General features: G+C 49.6%; 1 protein-coding gene across 1 annotated transcript in view; it reads right to left on the bottom strand.

Moving 5' to 3' along the window:
- VTA1 (vesicle trafficking 1) overlaps positions 1 to 24,767 on the bottom strand; it is an 82,473-nt gene that overhangs the window by 5,109 nt on the left and 52,597 nt on the right. The window contains exons 6-7 of the mRNA XM_074948528.1: positions 23,274 to 23,441; positions 18,000 to 18,080 (exon numbers count right to left, since the gene is read on the bottom strand). Of these exons, the coding sequence (XP_074804629.1) occupies positions 18,000 to 18,080; positions 23,274 to 23,441 (249 nt within the window). The remainder of the gene's footprint in view (positions 1 to 17,999; positions 18,081 to 23,273; positions 23,442 to 24,767) is intronic.

The following is a 24,767-nucleotide window of genomic DNA, read 5'->3' as shown; positions in this document are numbered from 1 at the left end:
GCCCTCTCAGTTCCTTCTTGGAACAGAGGGGCAGGAGGGCGGGTAATGGAATGGACAGAAGCAACACATCTCGAAGAACAGTTATGAAACGTACGTAACCCTTTTCCCTTCGAGTGCTTGCTCATGTCAATTCCATTCTCGGTGACTTGCAAGCAGTATCAATGGAGGTAGGCTTGGAGTTCACCGTCGTGAGGCTTGTAGCACACTCTGCCAATGCCAGTGTTGTCTCGCGCCTGCTGAGTCATGCGTAGTGCGACACAAACGTATGAACGTATGGCCAAGTGGTGACCAGACAAATTTCTCGGATCAACACCTGTGCCAGGAAGGCCGCCAAAGACGCTTGCGCTCAAGTGGAATGAGCCGTCATGAAGAGGACAGGACAAGGAGTAATGGTCTCAAGTTGCAATGGGGGAGGTTTAGGTTGGATATTAGGAAAAACTTTTTCACTAGGAGGGTGGTGAAACACTGGAATGCATTACCTAGGGAGGTGGTAGAATCTCCTTCCTTGGAAGTTTTTAAGGTCAGGCTTGACAAAGCCTTGGCTGAGATGATTTGATTGGGGATTGGTCCTGCTTTGAGCAGGGGGTTGGACTAGATGACCTCCTGAGGTCCCTTCCAACCCTGATATTCTATGATTCTATGATTGCCGGCAGAGGCGCCTTCGCCAGCTTGTAGCAGTAGCGGATGCAGGCAGTGATCCAAAACAAGATTTTCTGGCTGACACCGAGCAACCCTTCATCCTCCCTGCGACAGCAATGAATAATTGCGTTGATGTACGGAATGGCTATCAATGAGGCGGCCAGGGCCAGTCTGACATCCAGAGTATGCAGCCTGTGCTCCTCATCTGATGCATGAAGGTTTGGACAGAGGACGGGTGAGTAAATGTCTTGGCCAGCATGGAACTGGGAAATGACCGTGGGCAGAAAAGCTGGGTGCGGATGCAGCTGGACTTTGTCCTGTAGAAGACAGTATAAGCTACAATGTGAGCGCCCTGATTTTGAACACCGGCTGGGCTGAAGTTATAGCGACCAAGAAGGAGACCTTCCAGGAGAGAAGCAGAAAGGAGCTGGAAGCTAAGGGTTCAAAGGGGGGACCCATGAGCTTTAAAAGCATAAGATTCAGGACTCACAGGGGGACCAGGTCCTGGATGTGCGGGTACAGATGCTCTAGACCCTTCAGAAAGTGCACTGTCAGGGATGGGTGAAGATCGACCTGCCCTGAAGCGGAGGGCATAATGCTGAAAGGGCAGCCAGGTGTACCTTGACCAAAGACGACGACAAGCCCTGAAGCTTAAGATGCAACAAATAGTCCACGATGTTCTGCAGTGGGGCCTCCTCCAGACGAATGTGCTTGTCTGAGGCTCAATATGTGAAGCGTTTCCACTTTGCTACATAGGTAGCCCTGGTGGAAGGCTTCTGCTGCAGTCCAACAGGTCCTGCTGCGCAGCAAGAGCACTCCCGCTCACCCTACTTAGCCATGCAGCAGCCATGCTGTCACGTGCAGAGATGCCAGGTTTGGGTGCAGCAGATTGCCATGGTTCTGGGACAGCAGATCCAGTCGGAGAGGTAACTGCAGTGGGTCGGTCACCAAAAGACCCAGCAGCATGCCGAATCAGTGCTGGTGAGGCCACACTGAGACTACCAGGATGACAGAGGCTTTGTCTTGCTTTACCTTTAGCAGGACCCTGTGGATAAGCGGCACCGGTGGAAAGGCGTACATCAGCGTTCCTGACCATGAAATCAGGAAGGCACCTGACAGGGATCCCTTGTCTCTGCCGTGCAGAGAACAGAATATGTGGCACTTTCTGTTTCATCTGGATGCAAACAGGTCCACCTGGGGAGTTCCCCACCTTCAGAAGATCAGGCTGACCACCTCCGGATGGAGGGACCATTTGTGGCGAGACGAGACGGTCCTGCTGAAGTGATCTGCCAGGACATTCTTGGTTCCAGTTAGGTGAGCAGCCACCAGATGGATGGCATGCTGCACGCAAAAGTTCCAGAGGCTGAGTGCCCCCGACACAGGGCCGAAGACCTGGCACCGCCTTGCCTGTTGATGTAATACATTGCGGCCATAGTGTCTGTGAGGATCTGCACCACCTTGCCTCTCAGGTGGAGCAAGAATGCCTGACAGGCCAGGCGCACCGCCTTGAGCTCCCTGACATTAATATGAAGGGCTACATCGTTTTGCATCCAGCAGCCGTGGGTGTTGAACTAGCCCAGGTGGGCTCCCCAGCCCAGGTCCGATGTGTCCAAGACCAGGGTGAGCGACGGTGTTGGGGACACAAAGGGAACTCCCGGAAACACTGACTTGGGGTCTAACCACCAGTCCATGGACGAGAAGATGTGGTTCGGTACTGTGACCACTCGGTCCAGGGGATGCCTGCTGGGAACGTAAACCATTGCCAGCTACGTCTGCAAGGGTCGTAAATGAAGCCGGGCATGACTGACCACGTATGTGCATGATGCCATGTGGCCCATCAGCCGCAGTCATGTGTGGGCCGTGGTGATTGATTGTCTCCTTATGTGGGCTATGAGATCCTGAAAGCATTCTTTTGGAAGGATGGCCCTGGCTCGCGTGGAGTCAAGAACTGCTCCGATAAACTCTATGTGCTGGACTGGCATTAATGTGGACTTTTCTATGTTTATTAACAGGTCCAGGTCGCTGCAGGTGGAGTGCACCAGATTGAGGCTTCTTTGCACCTTCTCCGGAGACCTGCCCTTGATGAGCCAGTCACTGAGATACAGAAAGATCTGGACCCTCCAACGTCTCAGGTAAGCTGCTACTGGCACCACACATTTCATGAAACCCTGGGGGCCGAGTAGCGCCACGAACTGGAAGTGGCCCCTGTCCATTATAAAATGCAAGAAACGTCTGTGTCCCAGGAATATGGAGATATGGAAGTAAGCGTCCTTTAAATTGAGAGCGGTGTACCAGTCCCCCGGATCCAGAGAGGGAATAATGGAGGCCAGGGAGACCATGCAGAACTTCAATTTCTTGAGACTTGTTGAGGCCACCCAGGTCCAGGATGGGTCTAAGGCCCCCCTTAGCCTTTGGGATTAGTAAGTATGGGAATAGAAACCTCTTCCTTCCATTTCTTGAGGAACCACTGCCACAGCCCCAACTGCAGGAGTTGTTGGCCTCCTGAACCAGGAGTTGCTCATGAAAGGGGTTCCTGCAAAGGGATCGGGAAGCAGGGTGGCAGGAAGGAGGGGTATCCAAAAACTGCAGGGTATAGCTTTGAGCTACTGTGTCCAGAAGCCAGCAGTCCGACGTAACCCATGACCAGGTGGAGTGGTAGGGACAAAGGCAGTTGAGGAAAGGATGGGCAGGATCCATCTGGATGACTGGGGCATCGCTCTCGAGCGCACCCACAAAACGATCACTTTTGGCCGCCCAAGTGTTTAGCGGGTTCGGGCTGGGCTGGTGAGCGGGAGGAAGAGCAGCGATGGCAAACCGAGCATCCTTTCTGGCAGATCCCTACCAGGCTTGCCAAGGCCTTGATGGCAGCAGAGGCTTGAATGGCTTTCTGGCAGACTGCGGGATATGCGTGCCCAACGAGCAAAGGGTAGCCTTCATGTTCTTCAACCCGTGTATCCTGGCGTCTGTCTGATCGGAGAAGAGTCCAACTCTGTCAAAGGGGAGGTCCTGAATCGAGGCCTGCATCTCCTGGAAGAGGCCCACTGTTTGGAGCCAGAAGCTGCATTGCATGACCACAGATGATGAGACCACCCTTGCCGCTGAGTCCCATGCCATTTGCAGGGAGCATCTGGCTGCCACGGCACCGTCCTCTACCAGGGTGCCAAACTCTTGAACCTGACCAATGGAATCCTGGAACTTTTTAAGACTGTCCCGAAGATTAAAATTATATCGACCCAGCAGGACCTGATAGTTCGCCACCTGGAATTGTAGGCTGGCTGTTGAATAAATTTTTCTGCCAAATAAATTGAGTTTTTTGGCTTCTTTATTTTTGGGAGTAGAGGCGGTGGGAACCTGCTTGTCCTTTTCATTGGCTGCAGATACAACCAGCGAGCCTGAGGCTGGGTGAGTATAAAGGTACTTGAAATCTTTGGCGGGCAAAAAGTATTTTTTCTCTGCCCGTTACGAGGTGGGCGGGATGCAGGATGGGGTCTGCCACAGTGACTTGGCAATCTTAAGGACCCCATCGTGTATCGGCAGGGCAACCCAGGCGGGCGTGGAGGCTGAGAGGACATTGAAAAGGGTGTCCTCCTGCACCTCGAGCCCCGAGTACTTGATCACCTGCTGGAAAAGGGCTTGATGCTCCCTAAAGTCATCTGGGGGGCTAGCCCTGGAAGGTCCCACAACTGCCTTGTCCAGGGAAGATAAGGAAGACTTGGTTTCCGGTGGTGGCGCAGAGGGCTTGGCAACCACTGGAGACGGAGGTTTAGGGGTAGATATGGGATCCTCTACCCCGACCTCAGAATTGACTTCCGGTACTGGACCCAGTGCTGGTGGAGCTGCCGCCCGTTGCTCCGACACGGCCATCGAGGAGTAATGCGAAGTGGGCATCGTCCTCACCGGAACGCCCCTTGCTCTCCAATACATTGGCCACTGGCCTTGCTGTTATTGCGGTGTCATGGACGATGAAGCAGGCTCCAGTGCCCAATCCCGTCGCTGAGACTGGGGCGACGGGCTGAACTGGGCCTCCATGCCAAAGGAACCACCTTCCAGCGACCAGGGAGGAGCTGTCGACGCCTAAGTCTGTTTACCTGTCATGGCTACCGGGGATCGCTGGCCAGACGTAACTGACTGATGACTCTACCGGGGAGAGCGGTCCCGGTGCCGGGGGGACACCAGCAATAAGATAGGGAGATTTCTCATGGTGCTGGCGATCGGGACTGACGTCTAGAGGTAGATCGGTGAGAGGGTGAAGGATACCGGTCATTGTATGGGGAGTGTAGACACCGTGCTGCAGAGTATTGCTGAGGAGCCCGGGAGGAAAGTCCATACAACCGATGACAAGATTGGGACCTGGCTCAGGATTCTTTAAGCCAGTATTCTTCACGGCAAGGCCCATGAGCCAGTGGCAGCTCCCATGGACCCTAAGTGCAGCTCCCTGTCGATCACGCTCTCCAGTGGGGCTGCGGCTAAGGCAGGCTCCCTGCGTTCCCTAGCCCCACGCTGTTCCCTGGCCCCGCGCCATTTTGGGCGGCCCCGGCTCCACGTGGCTCCTGGAAGGGGCCAGCACGCCCCCGCGGAGTAATGGGGGGAGCAGAGGTTTCAGTGTGCTGCTCCTGCCTGCAAGCACTGCCCCCGCAATTTCCATTGGCCGGAAACGGGGAACTGTAGCCAATGGGAGTTGTGGGGGCAGCGCGCAGAGCCATGTGCCCCCCCCTCAGGGGCTGCAGGGGTGTGTTGGCCCCTTCCAGGAGCGACGTGGAGCTGGGGCCGCGCAAAGTAAGTGCCACTCTCTTCAATGGCAGATTCTGAATAGCTCTTCCACCACCCAACCTGCAGCCTCCTAGTAACAGCCCCCCACACCTCCTCCTGCACCCTAAGTCCCAGCCCTGAGTCCCCTCCCAGAGCCCGCACCCCATACCCCCTCCTGCAACCCGTATTCCCTCCTGCAGCCAGGACCCCATACTCCCTCCTGCACCCGAACACTCTGCCCCAGCCCTGAGCCCCCTCCCAGAGCCCGCACCTCATATCCCCTCCTGCAACCCGTACCCCCTCCTGCACCCAAACACTCTGCCCCAGCCCTGAGCCCCCTCTGGCACCCAAACTCCCTCCCAGAGCCAGCCTCCCATTCCCCCTCCTGCAGTCCAAACAGTATTACCAATAACGGTAATATTACCATATCAACCAACAAAGGACTCGGAGTGTTCAAATGTCTGTGTCAGGTTGATGTGGCTCTCACATTGAAGATTTTTTACCAACGTGGCCCCCACTTCAAAAATAGTGAAGAGCACTGCTCTACGCAGTGGAGATTGACATTTCTTGTCTGGTGACCAGTGGTGCTACTCCGCCCCCGAAGGGGTCTTAACAGCGGGCCTGCCCTCTTGGGGACCCTTAGCCTGTTCCTGTGGCACCGAAGACATCATAGGAGCAGATGGAGACCTGTGCACACTCTGCACCTTGGTTTGGGATGACGACGGTTCAGGCAGGGTTGTGGGTCCCATTCCGCTCCTAGGAGTCGGTGGCGGACCTTTAAGGGGGCTAAGAGCCCTAGTCGTGGAGGCACGCTCACGTGTTTCTGGAGAAGGCTGGCGGGCAGGCCCGGGTCCTTTGCTGGATGACCTCTGGGCCTTCTTGCTCGGTGCTGGAGAGTGCTTTTTAGCCTTCTTCTTCAGTACCAGCGTCGGTTAATTGTGCCGGGAAGAGCCAGGTGCCAGGGGCGCACTGTGCACAGAGGCTGAGGCGCTTGGTACGGCCTGTGTGGAAGGGTCAGAAGCCAGGTGGAGAGCGGACTCCATCAGGAGAGCCCTGAGGTGAATATCTCTCTCCTTTTGGGTGTGGGGCTGAAAGTTCTTGCAGATCTGGCAACACTCCTTGATGTATGATGCCCCCAAGCACTTAAGGCAGCTGTTACGGGGGTCACTCACAGGCATAGGCCAGCTGCAGTCCAAGCAGGGCTTAAACCCAGGAGCACGAGGCACGCCTGGCCTGGGGCAAAGTCCCCGCTGGGACCCTAACTATTAACTAACTAACACTTAACAACTACTTAACATTATCAACGATGTACAAGAGGCCCGAAGACACAGAGTCCAAGGGAAGAAAACCGTTAGCTCTTGTCAAGCAAGAGAGGCACTCCGACTGATCACCACGGGCAGTAAGAAGGAACTGAGAGGATGTGAGCTGGCAGCGCCTGATATACTGTGGTACGAATACAACAGTCTAGAGGGCGCCACAGCCAGCCCTACGAGTTCCGCTAAGGCAAAAATCTTTGACAGCTGCACACGTGGGTGCACACACACCTAGAATGGCATCAACGTGAACAAGCACTTGAACAAAAATAAATTCCAGTCTTGATTTTAAAATTGCCAGTGATGGAGAATCCATCACAACCTTTGGTAAATTATTCCAATGGTTTATTACTCTCACTGTTAAAAATGTAGGTCATATTTCCAGTCTGAATTTGCCTAGCTTCAACTTCCAGCCACTGGATCATGTTATACCTTTATCTGCTAGATCAGAGAGAGCCCATTTGTTCCCCGCACGTTCATATAGACTGTAATCAAGTCACTCCTTTACCTCCTCTTTGTTAAGCTAAATTGACAGAGCTTGTTGTCTAATTCTTTAATCAAACTTGTGGCTTCTCTCTGAATCCTCTCCAATTTGTCAGCATCCGTCTTGAACGGTGGACATCAGAATTAGACACAGTATTACAGCAGCAGTTATAACAGTGCCAAAGTAACCTCTCTACTCTTTCTTGAGATTCCTGTTTATGCACCCAAGGACTCCATTATCCCTTTTGCCACAGGGCCACACTGGGAGCTCATGATCAGCTGATTATCCACAACTCCCTAATCTTTTTTTTCCCCTCCCCAGAATCACTGCTTCTCAGGACAGAGTGCCCCATCATGAAAGTATAGGCTACATTCTTTCTTCCTAGATGTATTCATTTACATTAGCCATCTTAAATGTGTAATTATTATTTCTATTTTGTGGGTGGAAAACCAAAATGGTTATTAATTTCAAATATGATCACTTGTACAACAAGGTGGTAAAGGTGGCTTTACTACACTATGCCATTGGCAAAGGAAGCTTATGGGAGCATACAAAGTTTATATAAAACATCATGTAACCTGTGAATAAATTTAATGAAATTTAGTGCTAACAAAAACAATGACTAAGCTGAACTGAACTAATATATGCAGGTGGTGTACAAAGTTGCTACACAGTTCTGGCTTATTTGTACCATGAAACTGTCAACCAGATGGGCAACTCTTGACTGTAGGAGTCAGAACTTTCACAGACACTAAACCTAAGTCTACACTACCACTTATGTCGGTATAACTTATGTCACTCAGCAGTGTGAAAAAGCCACTCCCATGAACGACATAAGTTACACCGACCTAAGCATCAGTGTGGACAGTGCTATGTTGGCGGGTGAGCTTCTCCCAACAATACAGCTACTGCTGGTCATGGGGGCTTGAGTAATTGACCCGACAGGAGAGCTCTTTCCCATCAACTTAGAGCGGCTACATTTGAGAGCTTACAGCAGCTCAGCTGCATCGGTTCAGCTGTGCTGCTGTAAGATCTCTAGTGTAGCCATAGCTAAGACAGTGACGCTCATTCCTGCGTTTTGGGAAAGTTACAGGGAGGAGCTAGACAGACACTCTAGCTAGGCGGAGTGGAAGCAACCAAAGCAGGGACCTCTGGACATTCAGAGGATTTTCTGCAGTTTTGAACTGCAACTCTGCTCTGTGCTGATTGGCTGTTTGTGCCAACCCTCTCCCTGTGCCTTACAGTCCCTCAGTTTCACTCTACACCTAACCTCCCCTCACTTCCCTTCCCTTTCGCTTATCCCCACTTAAGTAAATAGATCCAACCCGTCTCTTCCCCCTCCCCAAACAGTGGCACAAACATGATATTTTCATTTTCTACCATCACAGTGTTCATTGGGAGGTCGCTCTGTCAGAGCATAAATTACAATGGCAGGCTGAGGGAAGCAGAGAGGCAAAGCAAAAGCTAAGGCTAAGTCTTATTCCTTGAGGGCTGGGTTGCAGTTCCCTGTGGACTGTGTGCACCATCTTCTCTGCTAAGGCAATTATGTGGAGCGAGCTGGGGCAGGAGCCCCAGTCTACATGGCCATGGAGCTGGAATATCTGACAGCTGAGATTCTTGAGCTGGCATGCAACACTGGAGGAAACCAGGATCATCCCCCATTACCTGCAGCTCATCATCTGTCATGACAAGGAGCTCAACAAGCTGCTGAGGAAAGTCACAATTGTTCAAGGGATGTCCTGCTCTACATCCAGGCTGTGCTGCTGCCCAAGAAAACTGAGAGCCACAAGGCCAGGAGCAAATAAAAATGACCAAGAAAAATGATGAACATTTCTGTGTGTGTGCTTGTGTACCCCTTGCCCTACCCTGTATCTGTCTCTTCTGTTTAGACTGCAAGCTCTTCAGGCGAAGAAACGTCGACTACTCTGTTTGTTCAGTGCCTAGCATAATGGGGTCCCATTCTTGGTTGGCCTTTAAGCACTACTGTAATAAACTGGATTAATAAATATGACAATTACCACATGCCTCACTTTGGGCAAACTAAAAGCAATACTTATTTCTTCTTTATTTCCTTCAGTAAGACAACCACTCCTCTTCTCCCACTATAACCACCCACCACCACCTCTATTTTCTTTTAAAATACGAAGGAGGTGCTCAGAGAGCCTTGCACAAGCATGCTGAACACCCTGTGGCACAGCATGCGATCCAAAGCCTGCCCATGCAGCAAGGGACAGGTTCCTATCCGTAGAGAGGCAGTGCATGTGCCACAGATGAATGCTTGGCTCTGCAACTATTTCAGAGAGGAAAATTCAGAGATTACCTCTCTGTCTGCCTGAGGTGGGGATATCATGGGCTGGCCAGCTTCTGGAAGTGTCCCTTTACCAGTAGAGATGTCTGTGATTAGAGCCACCGGGCACCTGCCCCTCTCTGCAGGTTGCCATCTGGTTCCTGTCTGTGCATATGGCATCAATACCTGCAACCAGTTGGCACAGGGGAATTTAGAGATGGTGATTAGGAAGGGTGGACATGACTTCCACACACACGCCCTACATCCTCAATTGCATATCTGCAGGGGATGTGGCATCACATCCTGACTCTGCCAACTGGCATGACCTCTGTGCACTCATGCAGAAGGGAGTGCATGCAGATCATCTTCACTACTTGTGTAGCTCTCTGTATCAGGAGCAACTGGCGATCCACACCACAGGGTTACCTCGCTCTGCTCAGCATTATTGGTGCTACTCCTTATCCCACTGGAGGATCAAGACCATACTGAGATGATCTGAAAAGGGGGCACGTGAATACCTAAATGAGGATGGATCAATTTAATCAGGACTTGCAATGCTCACTACTAACCCAGTGCTGAATGTTTCTGTAGTAGAGGTTCCAAATCATTCTGAACTGCATCACATGTAGGGGGAATCCACAGAGATTCAAATTCTTTTTTATCCTAATTCAGCATTTGAACTCAGGCTCCCAGAGATAAGAGGGCAGCGGGCAGTTCACATGTGTAAAAATAAATAATGCCCTGTGATTTAGGCTAAAGGGCTTATGAAACCTCTGAGCACACAGACATTTTAATCACAGTACCATGTTTTTGTACTCAACAATAGGAGCAACTGTAACCAGAAACACTACATTATCGGAATGCATCCAATGAAGTGAGCTGTAGCTCATGAAAGCTTACGCTCAAATAAATGTGTTAGTCTCTAAGGTGCCACAAGTCCTCCTTTTCTTTTTGAGGATACAGACTAACACGGCTCCTACTCTGAAACTACATAATATGTTATTCAGAATTATTCAGAGGGATGCCTTTTATTCTCTAAAGAAAACGGGGAAGATGAATGTATTAATGAACTCCCACTCATCTGCTATCTTTTGAACACATTTCCTATCACAGAAATTTGCTTTTCACACATCAAGATGGCATTGTTATGTGGCATCCTCATGTGACAACATCCTCAAATACGATATTCCAGTTAATGTCTTTTAATTCATTATACTTAGGCTTGGCAGAATTTGATTTTTTAAATGTAATTTTGATGGATGAAATCAATGCTTATTTTAAAGCTTTTTTTATTTTTTATCAATTTAAGTTTTCACCGATGTGGGAAATTAATGGGGGATCAAACAATTTTTAATGACAGTAGACCCTGATATCCAAAAAGTTAAAGCTTTAATATTGTTAAAACAAAAATGGTCAATATCACATCAAAATATACACAGTAAGTATCCTTACATCAAACACTAGTAAGTTCTCAAACAGCATTTTTTTTTACTTTGCTTATCTATAAATTTAGATTATCGTTGATGGTAATTTTTTTGCCAGTCTGTAGATTGATATTTCCTGATATGTACCAACAAAAAAATCTAATCCTTCCAATCCTAATTATACTCAAAGAGCAGACTGCTAAGGAGTCTTTTCATATCTCAAAGAAAAAAATGTATTTTAATTAATAATGTACCACACCACCTTTAATTAGGTCTCTTAGTTTATTGAAAAAAGAACAGGAGTACTTGTGGCACCTTACAGACTAATAAATTTATTTACGCATAAGCTTTCGTGGGCTACAGCCCACTTCATCGGATGCATGCAGCGGAAAATACAGTAGGACGATTTTATATACTGTGACAAGGTCGGGCCAGATGGCTACAGGAGAGTAATTTTTTTTTTTGAAGCAAAAGATGTTTTTATTTGCATAACACACTTACAAAGTAAAAACAGCAGCATATGCAATGTGTAACACAGCAACCAATCACAACTGTTTTCTCATTAGCTTCAGGGGAGGGAAGTGTTCAAGCTTGCCTGGGCCCAGAGCTGGGGGCTTCCTCGACTCTCGTGGTCTTCCACCCTTCTGAGTTACCTGGTGGCCCAGAGCGAGGGGGCTTCATCGACTCTTGTGGTCTTCCACCCCCTCGAGTTATCTGGCGCCGCGCCCGAGTGTCACCAACAATTCCCTCCTCTGAAAGCACCCAACAAGAGGGGCAGGCTGTGGGGGTGGACAATCGGGGGGGGTTGGGGGGGGGGGCACGTGCACCCACGTGTGAAAGGACCCCTCTGAGGTGGTGGTGTCCGCAGCAGCAATGGCTGGGGCTGGGGCCCCTTACTCTCTCCCCCAATCAAAGGGTCAGACAAAGGGACCCGGACGGGGACACCGAGCAGAGAACCTCAGACAGCGCCCACCACTCCTCAAAAGCATCAAGGGAGTTGGTGGACGCCACCCAGAGGAACTCTGCCCGGATACGTGAACAGACCGAGGATCGGAAAACGGCCCCACAGTCACAGGAAGCTCCATTGGCCAACCTCCTCTCTCTGGTTTATAGATGGCCATTTTAGCCAGGACCAGGAGGAGGTTAACTAGGAGATCCCGCGACTTTGTGAGGCCACGGATGGGGAGTGCATAAATAAAAAGGTGAGGGGAAAAATGCAACCAAAAACGTAACAGGAAATTTGTGAGGAGCTGGAACAGGGGCTGCAGCCTGGCGCACTCCAAATGTACGTGCGCCAGGGTTTCCCTCACACCACAAAACGGACAAGTATCTGGGACGGGGGTGAACCGCGCCAAGTACGTGCCCGTGCTCACAGCTCCCTGAAGGAGCTGCCAACTGATGTCCCCGATGGGCCTCGGAACCAAGTTGGAATATAGGCTGGCCCACCGGGGCTGCTCACCTTCCAAAGGTGGCAGAAGGTCTCGCCACTTTGTGTCGGGGCAGGACACTAGGGTGAGGGCGTGAAGGGTGTGGAGCACGAGCGTGTATAGATGTTTCCTTGGCGCAGTTTGGAAGCGTACCAGCTGCAGTTCATACAGCCAGCTCGCAGTGAAGGGGTGAGGGGGTCGATTGGGTCTGCGGGGCAGGGGTCCAATTAAAAGGTCCGGCGGGCCTGGGGTAGAGGGCGTGCCCTCGAGCAGGACCCGGTCGAGGTAAGCTCGAGCAGCGGGCGGCAAAGTGGCCTTCGCCTCCTGAAGTATGCGCCGGGGGGTGCGAGGTCTGCAGAGCCCCATGCGCCAGGCAAGCGTCAGGAGATCCAGCCAGTCTCCCCAGTCATAGTCCAGGAGGTCTCCGACTCTCGTGACTTCTGCCAGGATCAAGCTCTGGCGCACCGAGCGGGACTCCGCCACCTGCACATGGAGCTGGGGGTTGTGTAGCAGGGGCTCCGCGAGAACTACCCCCTCGGTGGCCACCACGGACCTGGTTGTTGAAAACAGTTTCCAAGTCCGGAGGAGGTCCTGGTAAAAGACCGGCAGCCCAGAGAGTTCTCGCGGAAGACCTCCCGGATGGAGATAAAAGAGCTGCCGGTCATATCGGAGCCCTTGGATGCGGCGCAGGATGGCGTGCGCCAGTGCGCTCCACGCCGAACTGCCTGCACGACAGAGGAGCCTCTGTAGGGCCTGGAGGTGGAAGACACAGACCTGAGTGTGTAGACACTTCAGGCCCTGTCCTCCTTCCTTCAGGGGTAGATGAAGAACCCCTACAAGGGCCCAGTGCGTTCCTGACCAAAAGAACCCCAGAATTGATGTCCGGAGGTTGGTCAGGAAACCCGCGGCCGGGACCAGGGTGTTCAGCCGGTACCAGAGCATGGACAGGACTAGTTGATTAAGCATCAGCGCTCTCCCTCGGACCGAGAGACATTGGCGTAGTCCCGTCCATTTCCGGAGCTGCTCTATCACCCTGCCCTCTAAATTTTCCCAGTTTTCCGGTGGAGAGGGATGCGTGGCAGAAAGGTAAATGCCGAGGTACAGCAGCGGACCCGCGCTCCACCGGATGGTCTGAAGCGCGGGTGGGAGGGAGCTCGCCTGCCGCCAGTCTCCTACCGCCAAGCCAGAGCTCTTGACCCAGTTGACCCGGGCAGGGGAGGCTGCTGAACAGATGGCCTGGCAAGCCTCCACCCGCGCCAAGTCGCCGGGGTCCTGGATCACGAGGAGCACGTCATCAGCGTACGCCAACAGGACCAGCTGCAGCTCCGGCTCCCGCAGCACCAACCCTGTCAACCTCCTGCGGAGGAGACAGAGGAAGGGCTTGATCATCAGAGCGTACAGCTGGCCCGAGAGGGGGCACCCCTGCCGTACTCCTTGCCTGAAGCTGACCGGTTTGGTCAGGGTCCAGTTGAGCTTAACCAGACACTCTGTGGAAGTGTACAGCACCCGGAGAAAACCCACAAACTGGGGTCCGAAGCCAAACGCCTGCAGAGTGCTCAGAAGGTACCCGTGGTCCACCCTATCCAACGCCTTCTCCTGATCTAGGGACAGGAGGGCGAATGACAGATCGTCTCTACGCCCGAGTTCCAAAAGGTCCCGAACCAGAAATAGGTTATCAAAGATACTGCGGTCCGGGATGGTGTAGGTCTGGTCTGGGTGGATCACGTCCACCAGCACAGACCCTAGCCGCAGCGAGATTGCTTTCGCTACGATTTTGTAGTCCGTGCTGAGGAGCGAGACGGGATGCCAATTTCGTAAATCGCGGAGGTCCCCCTTCTTCGGCAATAAGGCGAGCACAGCTCGCCTGCATGAAAGAGGGAGGACCCCGCTTTGCAGAGACTCGGCCCAGATGGTGACTAGGTCTGGGCAAGGACGTCCCAAAACATGCGGTAGAACTCCACGGTCAGCTCGTCCATGCCTGGAGACTTATTAGTGGGCATACGATGGAGGGCTTCCGAGAACACGGCCAGAGCGAGAGACAACTCTAGCCGGTCTCGGTCGCTCGCACTGACCGTAGGGATCTCCTCCCAGAGCACTCTCCAAGTGCTAGGGTCAGTTGATCCGGGGAGAAAAGACTTGCGTAGAAGGCTTGGGCCCTCCCGCACATCTCTGCCGGTTCCGTGAGGGGGGTGCCGTCGTCTGCCAGGAGGCAGGTGACATGTTTCTTGGCCCCCCTCGTTTTCTCCAGGGCATAGAAGAAGTAGGAGCCACGATCCATCGCCCGAAGGAGGCGGATGCGGGATCGAACAAAGGTGCCCCGGGCCTGATGGTCCTCAAGGGCCCGGAGCTCCTCCCTCTTCTCCCGGCACGCTCTGCAGAGGAGTGGGTCTTCGAGGCTGGCGGCCAGACGCCTCTCCAGCTTTAAGACCTCCAGTTTCAACTGCTCTATCGCTGCATTTCTCCGTCGGCTGGTGTCCTGGGTGTAGTCGCGGCAGAAAAGCCGGGCGCGCACCTTCCCCAGGTACCACCATCGCCGCGCTGAGGGAAAGGCACGCCGCTGCCCTCGCCAGGCCAGGCAGAATTCCCGGAAGGACGTCACGAAGCCCTAATCCTCCAACAGGCTGTTGTTAAAATGTCAATAGGCCGGCCCCGGCCTCTCCGCACAGAGGGAGGCTGTCACGGGGGCTAGGTGATGGTCAGAAAATGGGGCCAGCCGAATGCTGGAGGAGGGAGCTCGTGAGAGATGGAAGCGTGATAAATAAATGCGGTCCAACCGGGAGTGGCTTGACCGATGGGCTTCCACCCCGACAAAGGTGAACGTGGAAGTGTCACCCGGGTGGTGGTCACGCCAGATGTCCACTAGGGAGTGATATTCAACTATCTCCCGGAGGGTGTCCGCGGCGGCCGGGCACTGCTTGGTCCCCGAGCGGTCTCGCTCCTCGAGGGTGGTATTAAAATCCCCTCCGAGGACCAGGCACTCGTGAGAATCTAAGGTGCCGAGGAAGGCGGACGCCTGCTGATAGAATTGCAGCCGTTCCGGGCCCGATGTCGGGGCATAGACGTTAACGAGGTTAACCACGAGCCCCTCTAATATGGACCCGGAGATGCAGCAGGCGACCCTGCATGGCCTCGGCGACCCCTAGCACCTCGGGCCGTAGGTCGGGGGAGAACAGGGTCGCCGCTCCAGCCTGCCAAATCGTGGAATGGCTAAAGTAGACCCTGTCCCCCCACTCCAGCCGCCACTATCTTCGGTGGTCGGATCCGTATGGGTCTCCTGCAGGAAAATCACAGAGTACCCTCCCTTCTGAAGGAAGGAGAGCACCTGGGACCTGCGGAGAGCCATCCTACAACCCGGGTGTTCAATGTTGTGATGGTCAGAGGTGTCATGGGGAGGACCGGGGGGGGGGGGGATCCTCGCTGGCAGGGACGCTCGCATTCCCCAGTGGGCCGCGCGACATTCCCTGACCCATCCCGTAGGTGAGTAATTGGTCACGGAAGACGCGAACCCGCCAGTAGGCTGCGGCATCCTGCTTCCCCGTCCCTTTACCTTCCCCCATGAGGGCCCTTGTGGCCCGGAGGATTTGAAAAAAAATCCCCCCATCGCTGGAGAGCAAGCTGTACCTTGTTGCGAGAGCCATGGACATCCTCTAAAAACTTCCGCAGCTCTCCTCGCAGCTCATGGGGGAGGTGGGGTTACGGTTTCTCGGTTGTTCCCTGGCAGGGCCCTTGGTGCAGCCCTATGGCCCACTAAAACGGGCAAGCAGGGTGCGGACCCCCGACGAGGTGCCTGATGGGCTGGAGCTTCTAGGCCCGCCTCAAGCCCTGGGGCGATAGGGGGCGGTGGAGGGAAAATAACAGCCCCTAATGGGTCGGGGCAGGAGAATGCAAATGCCGCTCCCTGTGGGTCATCGGTTGGAAAAGGGAAGGAGACAGCCCCGGGGGCGGCGATAACATCGCAGGAGGTAGACTGGATAGGGGTAGGGGCAGGGGCAGAGGCGAGGTTCTGGGTTTCGGGAGGCAAGCAGCTGGATGGTGGCGCCTCCCGATCAGGCTCGAGGGTTAAGGGGGTAGGGAGGGAGCTCTCAGTGATACCGGGAACGCGCTTTGTGGCGGATTTAGTGGCTACAGCATCAGGAGGTGGATTATCTTCTGTTGGGCCCCCGCCCGGGAAGGAAATCGATTGCTCCGCACCAACGGGGGGGTGCCCCAGGTTCGGTGGTCGTCAGTGGGGTGCCATCAGCGGCTGGGTCGATGGAGGAGTCCAGGGGCTCCTTGGAGGTGGGAGCAGAAACAGCAGTTGGAGGAGGGAGCATGGGGAAAAGAGAGGTGGAGTGAGGTCGCCCAAATCAAGGTTTGCTCGCAAAAGGTCGTCCTCCCCCTGAGGGGTCAGATCTAGGGGTCTCGATCTCCTCGAACATGGAGGAGAGGACGCCTTCCGTCACCCCGGGGTTCTCCCCACTGGCACCCGCCACGACGGTTGCCTCGGAGTTCACATACGCTTGTCCAGAGAGTCCTGTTTGGTTGGCTGGTGCTTCTGGCCCACACGGTGGAATCAGGGCGAGCAGCTAAGTCCAGAGGCAGATATTAAACAGCCAGCAATGACGATGGAGGGGGCAGTGATGAGGATAGTAGTGTGGGGGTTGGGAGGACACAGATGGATCGGGGGGCAGCTCTGTGCCACACCCCCTGTGTCCCTACAAACACAATCACGACACAGTCAAGGCCTCCCCCCACATGAGAGCACAGTTCGAAAGTTACTCAGTCTTGGGCCTCCTCCACGGCACTTTGTAGATTCCCCGGGCGGTGTTCCTCCAGTAGATGGCTGTTTCTCTGTCTGTTCCGGGCTTTCTTTTTCGCATTCCAGGGATACCGGAGCGGATGATAAGAAATCCTCTCAGCCGGAGACGGGTCCACAGACAAACAGCAAGCGGCTGGGTCTGGGGGCTGGGTCCTTCCACTCCCCCCATCCAGGGAAGCGGGCCGACAGGTACCCCTTCTCTCGGGTGGGGAGGGGGGTTCAGCTGGAGTGGCAGCGGCGTGCTGTCTCTGGTGTGAAATACGACAGGTATTCTGCAGCAGAGACACTACAGAAATGTCTTTTTTGTGTGATTATTTTAGGAAGGAATTGAATAATAACTTAAATTGACCCTGTGAGGGCCATTTTAGGTAGGTGGAATGTTCCATGATTACCCAACATGGAATTTAGCCACACCACCAGAATAATCATTTTGACTGAACTGGATGGTTCTAAAACTCATTTGAAAAATAGCAGCACAGAGTCCCTATCACAATAATAGCTCATTAGTTCAATACCAATTCAGAGGATGAGTATTACCTACCTAAATCGCCCAACTCTACCTTTTGCAGCACCTGGGGTTTTCAGAAACATTGTTCTAAGTACAGACCATGCTTTGGTTAGCTAGGGGATTTAATGAGGTAATAGCCAAGAGTTATATATCAGGGTAATAACAACAGTTTTAAAACTGTTTGCATTTCATTAGCACTCAGAATGTGCTAGGTGATGGCATCAAGCACAGAAAGGCAGTCCCTACCTCCAAACAGCAATACTCTTTATTTATGAATTGTCAACATTACTGAAATTTTATTCGGTTTCTCCTCAAACTATTTTTTGTGCAAAATAAGTCATAAGCAAAAACATAAATGCCACTGTCTTACCTGCAGATTGAGCATTGTAAAGAGAAGGATCTACAGCTGGGATATTCTGTGGAGTGGGTTGAATGGTATTACTTGTTACACCTGCAAATCAGCGAAACAACAGTGGAATTATACTATGTTACTTTTAATTATAGACTTAAAAAGCAAGTTGTTAACAGGAGGTTTAATTGTGTTACTTACAGTGTAAACAATCCCATACTGGCTTTTAATCGGAAATAATTATAACTGAAGGAAACTTTAGGAGAACTTCAGAAACATTTATAAAGTGCTTCTGAAAAATAATCTGTTGGCTACGAATGTTTAAATATTTCTAAATAGCACCTTTCATGAAGACGAAATCAAGACGCATTCAAGAACAGCTATTTCAGTACAATATTTCATAGAAGTAACAGGTACAGAAAAGTTGGTGTGAAAAAAGGTCCAGTGGGAACAGGTGGTCACCAGATTCAGAGTTTTAGGGAAAATTAGTACAAGGAACTAGGAGAAAGCAAACGGATTGGGGAGGAGAGAATAGAAGTAGCATTTGTTTATTCTCAAAGAGGGTTAAGAATTTCAGGCCAAGAAAAAGAGTTAAGGATTGAGACATGAAGAGATACAGAAAAGTTGTTCCACATGATGGTTGCATAATGAAAAGGAACATTTTTTATCTGGGATTGTGCTCCTTTGAAAATACAATTCTCACTCCGAAGTCTTGTGCTCTCAGTGAGAGAGACAGCACTTCTCTATCTCAAATCTTTCTCTGACCCCTGAGATAAGGGTAGTTCTGTGTGAGACCAACTCCCCCCCGCCAAAACACATGCAGACAACCCCTTATTACCCTACAACCATGCCATTACCCTGGGCATCCTAAACTACCAGTTGTGTGTCTCGGATGGTGGATGAAGGAACCCCATATAGGATAAGGAGTCATGGATCTAAGGTTGTGAGTTAGATGAACTACCAGTTTATCTAAAAAAGTTGTAGTTATGGAAAAACCCAGATACAGGAGAGTCTGTCTCAGTTAGCTAGCTTGAAGGAGACCTCAGCCTTTTGGAATCACTGAGTTCAAATGGAGGTCTGACGGTGGTAGACGTAAACTGTTAAGGAGTTCATCACCTGAAACAAGAGATCCTAACAGCTAAAATTAGGTGTTGGAATGTGAGAACCATGTGGGTTCACTGGGAAACTGAGTCAAGTAATTAAGAGTCAGACTCAATTCAATAGTGGTATTCCCAGAGGGAGAAAATGAGATGGACTGAATGTGGAATACTCAATTCAGTTGAAAGAAAAGGAGTACTTGTGGCACCTTAGAGACTAACCAATTTATTTGAGCATAAGCTTTCGTGAGCTACAGCTCACCATGCTCAAATAAATTGGTTAGTCTCTAAGGTGCCACAACTACTCCTTTTCTTTTTGCGAATACAGACTAACACGGCTGTTACTCTGAAATCAATTCACTTGGTATCATGGTACTCTATTCATGATACTCCTAAAGAGATAGTTGGAATAGTCCTTGACCAAAAGGCAACACAAGCTCTACACGAATGGGAACCAGTCAACTCATGAATTATAAGAGCACGTTTTGTTACAAATCATGCTAAGTAACTACCATCCAGTGTTACACACTTACCAATGATATTGATGAACAAGCAAAGGGTGCATTCTACAACAAGTTGCAAGATGTACTAAACCAGGTCTATGCTTATGATGTAGTTCTGGGTGATATGAATGCTCAAGGTGGTAATGGCAGTCTCGGATCTGATCACTTCATAGACATGGAATTGAGGGGCAGATAGAAAATGGTAAAAGATTCACTGAGATGTGCAGCATGTATAACTTGTGCCATTGGTGGGGGTACTTTCCCCTCATCTCAGGAAACACAAACTACCAGGCAAGTCAAATGATGGAATTGCTGAGAAACAATTGGATAATGCTGCCTAAACAGATGGCACAGATGATCACTGCAGGATGCAAGATCTTTTAAAAATTCTGACGCAGGAAGTAACCACTACCTTGCCATTGGAACAGTTAGAATCAAGCTAAAAGACAAGTTAACAAGAAAAGAGATGATATTTGATGGAAGGAGGGAGTTTAAAATCCAGCAGTCCAATGAATCTGAAGAATTGCAGGTAACAAATGATGACATAGAGGAACAATGGGCTTGCTTTAGAGATGTCTGATGGGAAGCTGCGATAACTTCACTTGGATCAAGATGATCAAGGACAGAAGAGTGGATACAGCCAGGCACATGGAAACTGAGTGAAGAAAGAAAAGTCTTAAAAAAGAGCCAATCACAGGTGACGCAACCAGAGGAACAATGCATGCTGCAATGGGAGTATGTAGAGAAAGACAAAGAAGTTATACTGGAAAGATAGGAGAGAATCTTGGGAGCCATCGCTGGAGCCAGGACTCTTGGTGCTGCTAGGCTCTATGGCAGGGAGCCTTCCAACCCCTTACAGGCTCCCCTCACCACAAAAGGTAGCCTGCCAGCCAACAGAACCCGAGCTGGAGCATGGAGCCTAGCAACCCTGAGAATCCTGGCTCCAGCTGGGGCTCCCAGGGCTGGCAGGCTCCTTGCTGTGGAGCAGCTAAGTGAAATTGACACACTTGTCAGTTTCATAGCTGCTATTCAGTGAACAGGGCAGCAAGCATAGCATTGTTGGAAGAGCAGAAGGGCGAAGACACTCCATTAGATATGGTCCCAAACGTAGGAAAAGGATGTATCTGGGTGGAGGGATTTGAAGATGAGAAAAGTTAATAAACCAGGCATCAATGGAGGTATTCAAATGGGAGTTGCAAAGCTCCAAAGATGCATTAGAATAACTCAAACTCTTGTGCACTTTTACCAATTGGAACAGATTTAATTGCCCACACGGGAACTTTCACCATCAGCTTTGTCAGCGAATGGATATGCTATGTCCACACTATGAGGGTTTTATATGTTTTAGGGTAAACAATTTTGCTTATTCTGTTTTAACTGTGAGTGTACCCATTACCCATATAAACATCTTTTTTACATCTTGTGATAATGTGTTGCCAAAGGCTAATTATGCACAATGTCAACAGTGTTTCCTTTTATCAGTTATAAATGTGTTGCCTTTTAATTCTATTGATGGTCTTCTTAATCTTGTATAATGAGAAACGGCAAGTGGGAGCGTCCAATTCACCTTCTGTATCACATTCATTAGTTGGTATATACCTCTATCCTGTCCCCTTATTCCTCTGCTCTCTTAAGTAAATTTCTTTTCAATCTTTTAAATTTCTCCTCGTATGGGAGCCTTCCTATGCCCCTTCTATTTCTTTTACATCTCTTTGAGATGGGTCACGAGAACTAAGCACTGTATTCCAACTGAGGATGTACAGAGATTTAAATCAATACATCTTAATATTTCAGTCATATTTTCTAGACCTTTCTTAACACTCTGCATTTTGGTTAGATTTTTTGACTGCCACTTGCCCACAGAGTAGATACTTTCATTGACTTGTCCACAAATCTTTGAAAACTCATGGCGATCGGGGGAAGTCCCGGACGACTGGAAAAAGGCTAATGTAGTGCCCATCTTTACAAAAGGGAAGAAGGAGGATCCTGGGAACTACAGGCCAGTCAGCCTCACCTCAGTCCCTGGAAAAATCATGGAGCAGGTCCTCAAGGAATCAATTCTGAAGCACTTAGCGGAGAGGAAAGTGATCAGGAACAGTCAGCATGGATTCACCAAGGGCAAATCATGCCTGACTAATCTAATTGCCTTCTATGACGAGATAACTGGTTCTGTGGATGAAGGGAAAGCAGTGGACGTGTTGTTCCTTGACTTTAGCAAAGCTTTTGACACTGTCTCCCACAGTATTCTTGCCAGCAAGTTAAAGAAGTATGGGCTGGATGAATGGACTATAAGGTGGATAGAAAGCTGGCTAGATTGTCGGGCTCAACGGGTAGTGATCAATGGATCCATGTCTAGTTGGCAGCCGGTATCAAGTGGAGTGCCCCAAGGGTCGGTCCTGGGGCCGCTTTTGTTCAATATCTTCATAAATGATCTGGAGGATGGTGTGGATTGCACCCTCAGCAAGTCTGCAGATGACACTAAACTGGGAGGAGAGGTAGATATGCTGGAGGGTAGGGATAGGATACAGAGGGACCTAGACAAAATGGAGGATTGGGCCAAAAGAAATCTGATGAGGTTCATCAAGGACAAATGCAGAGTCCTGCACTTAGGACGGAAGAATCCAATGCACCGCTACAGACTAGGGACCAAATGGCTAGGCAGCAGTTCTGCAGAGAAGGACCCAGGGGTTACAGTGGACGAGAAGCTGGATATGAGTCAACAGTGTGCCCTTGTTGCCAAGAAGGCCAATGGCATTTTGGGATGTATAAGTAGGGGCATTGCCAGCAGATCGAGGGACGTGATCGTTCCCCTCTATTCGACACTGGTGAGGCCTCATCTGGAGTACTGTGTCCAGTTTTGGGCCCCACACTACAAGAAGGATGTGGAAAAATTGGAAAACGTTCAGCGGAGGGCAACAAAAATGATTAGGGGACTGGAACACATGAGTTATGAGGAGAGGCTGAGGGAACTGGGGATGTTTAGTCTACGGAAGAGAAGAATGAGGGGGGATTCGATAGCTGCTTTCAACTACCTGAAAGGGGGTTCCAAAGAGGATGGCTCTAGACTGTTCTCAGTGGTAGCAGATGACAGAACGAGGACTAATGGTCTCAAGTTGCAGTGGGGGAGATTTAGGTTGGATATTAGGAAAAACTTTTTCACTAGGAGGGTGGTGAAACACTGGAATGCGTTACCTAGGGAGGTGGTGGAATCTCCTTCCTTAGAAGTTTTTAAAGGTCAGGCTTGACAAAGCCCTGGCTGGGATGATTTAATTGGGGATCGGCCCTGCTTGGAGCAGGGGGTTGGACTAGATCTCCTGAGGTCCCTTCCAATCCTGATATTCTATGATTCTATGAAATATTTGTTAATAATGGGAAAAGTAAATTCTTGTCACTATCCCCTCTAGTCAAAGACCAACACCATTTTGCCAAACTTTTAACAAAAATCACTTTCAAGCAGAGACCAATTATAGAAAGTTTCAGCCCAACAAGTGAAAGTTTCAGAAAGTCACAAGTGTCCAAAAACATGAGGATTAGCATGGTAATTTATGAAGTATTAACTATAAAAGTTGCCTCTAACACATACAATATTGCAGCCTTATTATACTTTACATATAACTGGAAAGGAGGCTACAATGGAATAGCAAAGCACCTCACAGTAAAAGTAAATCTGTGTTCTTGGATATAATGCGACATACCTGTGCTATGAGGTACTTCAGCTGGAGTGTTGGCTGGAGCATGTGCACCAGGTGGGATATGTATGCCAGTATAATTACTAGTTGGCACGTTTGCATCGTATGTAGATGATGATGGCCGAGATACTTGGGTAGGTAGAGCAGATGAACTAGCGTCTTCACTTTCAGCATCTGTTAAGATACAGAAAAGGGCTCTATTAATTCTTATTTTGTGCAAACATATAAACTACCATTTATTTCTGCAACAATAATCCGCCTTGACTTCCCTATCAGATAACATCTTATAAAGTTATAAAATGAATGGTTTAACAACAACAAAAAAAATGAAATAACGATCTATAGAAGTATAAGTGCATCATGGGATAAGTTCTGGGAGCTCACATACTTAATGTATAGAGCTGTAGACAGATGTTTGAAAGAGAATGCATGTCATCACTGGGCTGAATATGTACAACCTTGTGGTTTTATTTTTCTGAATCCTTAAGTTTTAGCATATAAATTATACAGAATTAAAAACAGTTTGACAAAGAGTACAAACAGTGTGTAATAATGAATATATTTGAATGAACACACTACATTGTATAAGGCACTCTCTCTTTTATATGGCATGTATATTCGTGAGGAAAATGTTAAGAAGATTAAAATGAGAACTGAAAAGAAAGCAAAGAGAAAAAAACAAGAGAAAATTTGCGAAGGAAGTAATATTAAAGAGGGCTTATGAGACATTTGGTCAGCTGATCCATGGCCCTGCCTGCAGAACTTCCTGCATTAGCATATGAATGGCTGGCCTATTTAGTGCAAAGCTAATAGTTACCTCTTTAAAAATATCCTGGCTTCTAATTGGCATATAACTTTAAAGATCCAATCTAGACAGCTAAGTATGGCCATACCTGCACCAAGCATAATTTATCCTACCTGTGCCATTTTATTAAGAAGTTGTTTCTGTTCCTAGATTTCTAGTGGTGCTCAAGCCAACAAAGCTCTGTTTCATTTATTGGAGGTGTGCATTTGCATGATTAGAAAGGTCAGCAGGAACAAGCACAGTTCTGGGAATAGTGTTTGTTAACTGCTGGTGCATCAAAGACAGTGGAAAGAACATAAGAGCATAGAGTTGTATTTAGATAGTGTAAAAACTGGTTATTTTAAAATTCTTTACGAAGTGCATTCTGGTCTCCAGCTATAGAAGATCTGATCAAGTATGTAAATATTAGTATCTACAAGTATGTAAATATTAGTATCTAGTAATGAAAATTGGAGAGTCAACTGATGGAACTGAGATTTTGCCCCACTTAAGGCTTTTGAAATAAACAGAGAAAGGGTATAATATGAGTTACATGTAGGACAGCTAACTTTACTAAAAAGAGTACACAAATACCACTTTCTATTTCCTTTCACAATATCCTTTACTACTACAGAAAACTAAAGGCAGAATAGCTGAAATTGACAATATCTGTATGAGCGTATTACTAGATTTAGACTAAGATATCATTACTTTAA

The sequence above is a fragment of the Natator depressus genome, chromosome 3, assembly GCF_965152275.1.
Source record: "Natator depressus isolate rNatDep1 chromosome 3, rNatDep2.hap1, whole genome shotgun sequence".
NCBI classification, from domain to species: Eukaryota; Metazoa; Chordata; order Testudines; family Cheloniidae; genus Natator; species Natator depressus.
The sequence above is the reverse complement of the archived record's forward strand: the minus strand, read 5'-3'. Positions and strand labels throughout refer to the sequence as shown.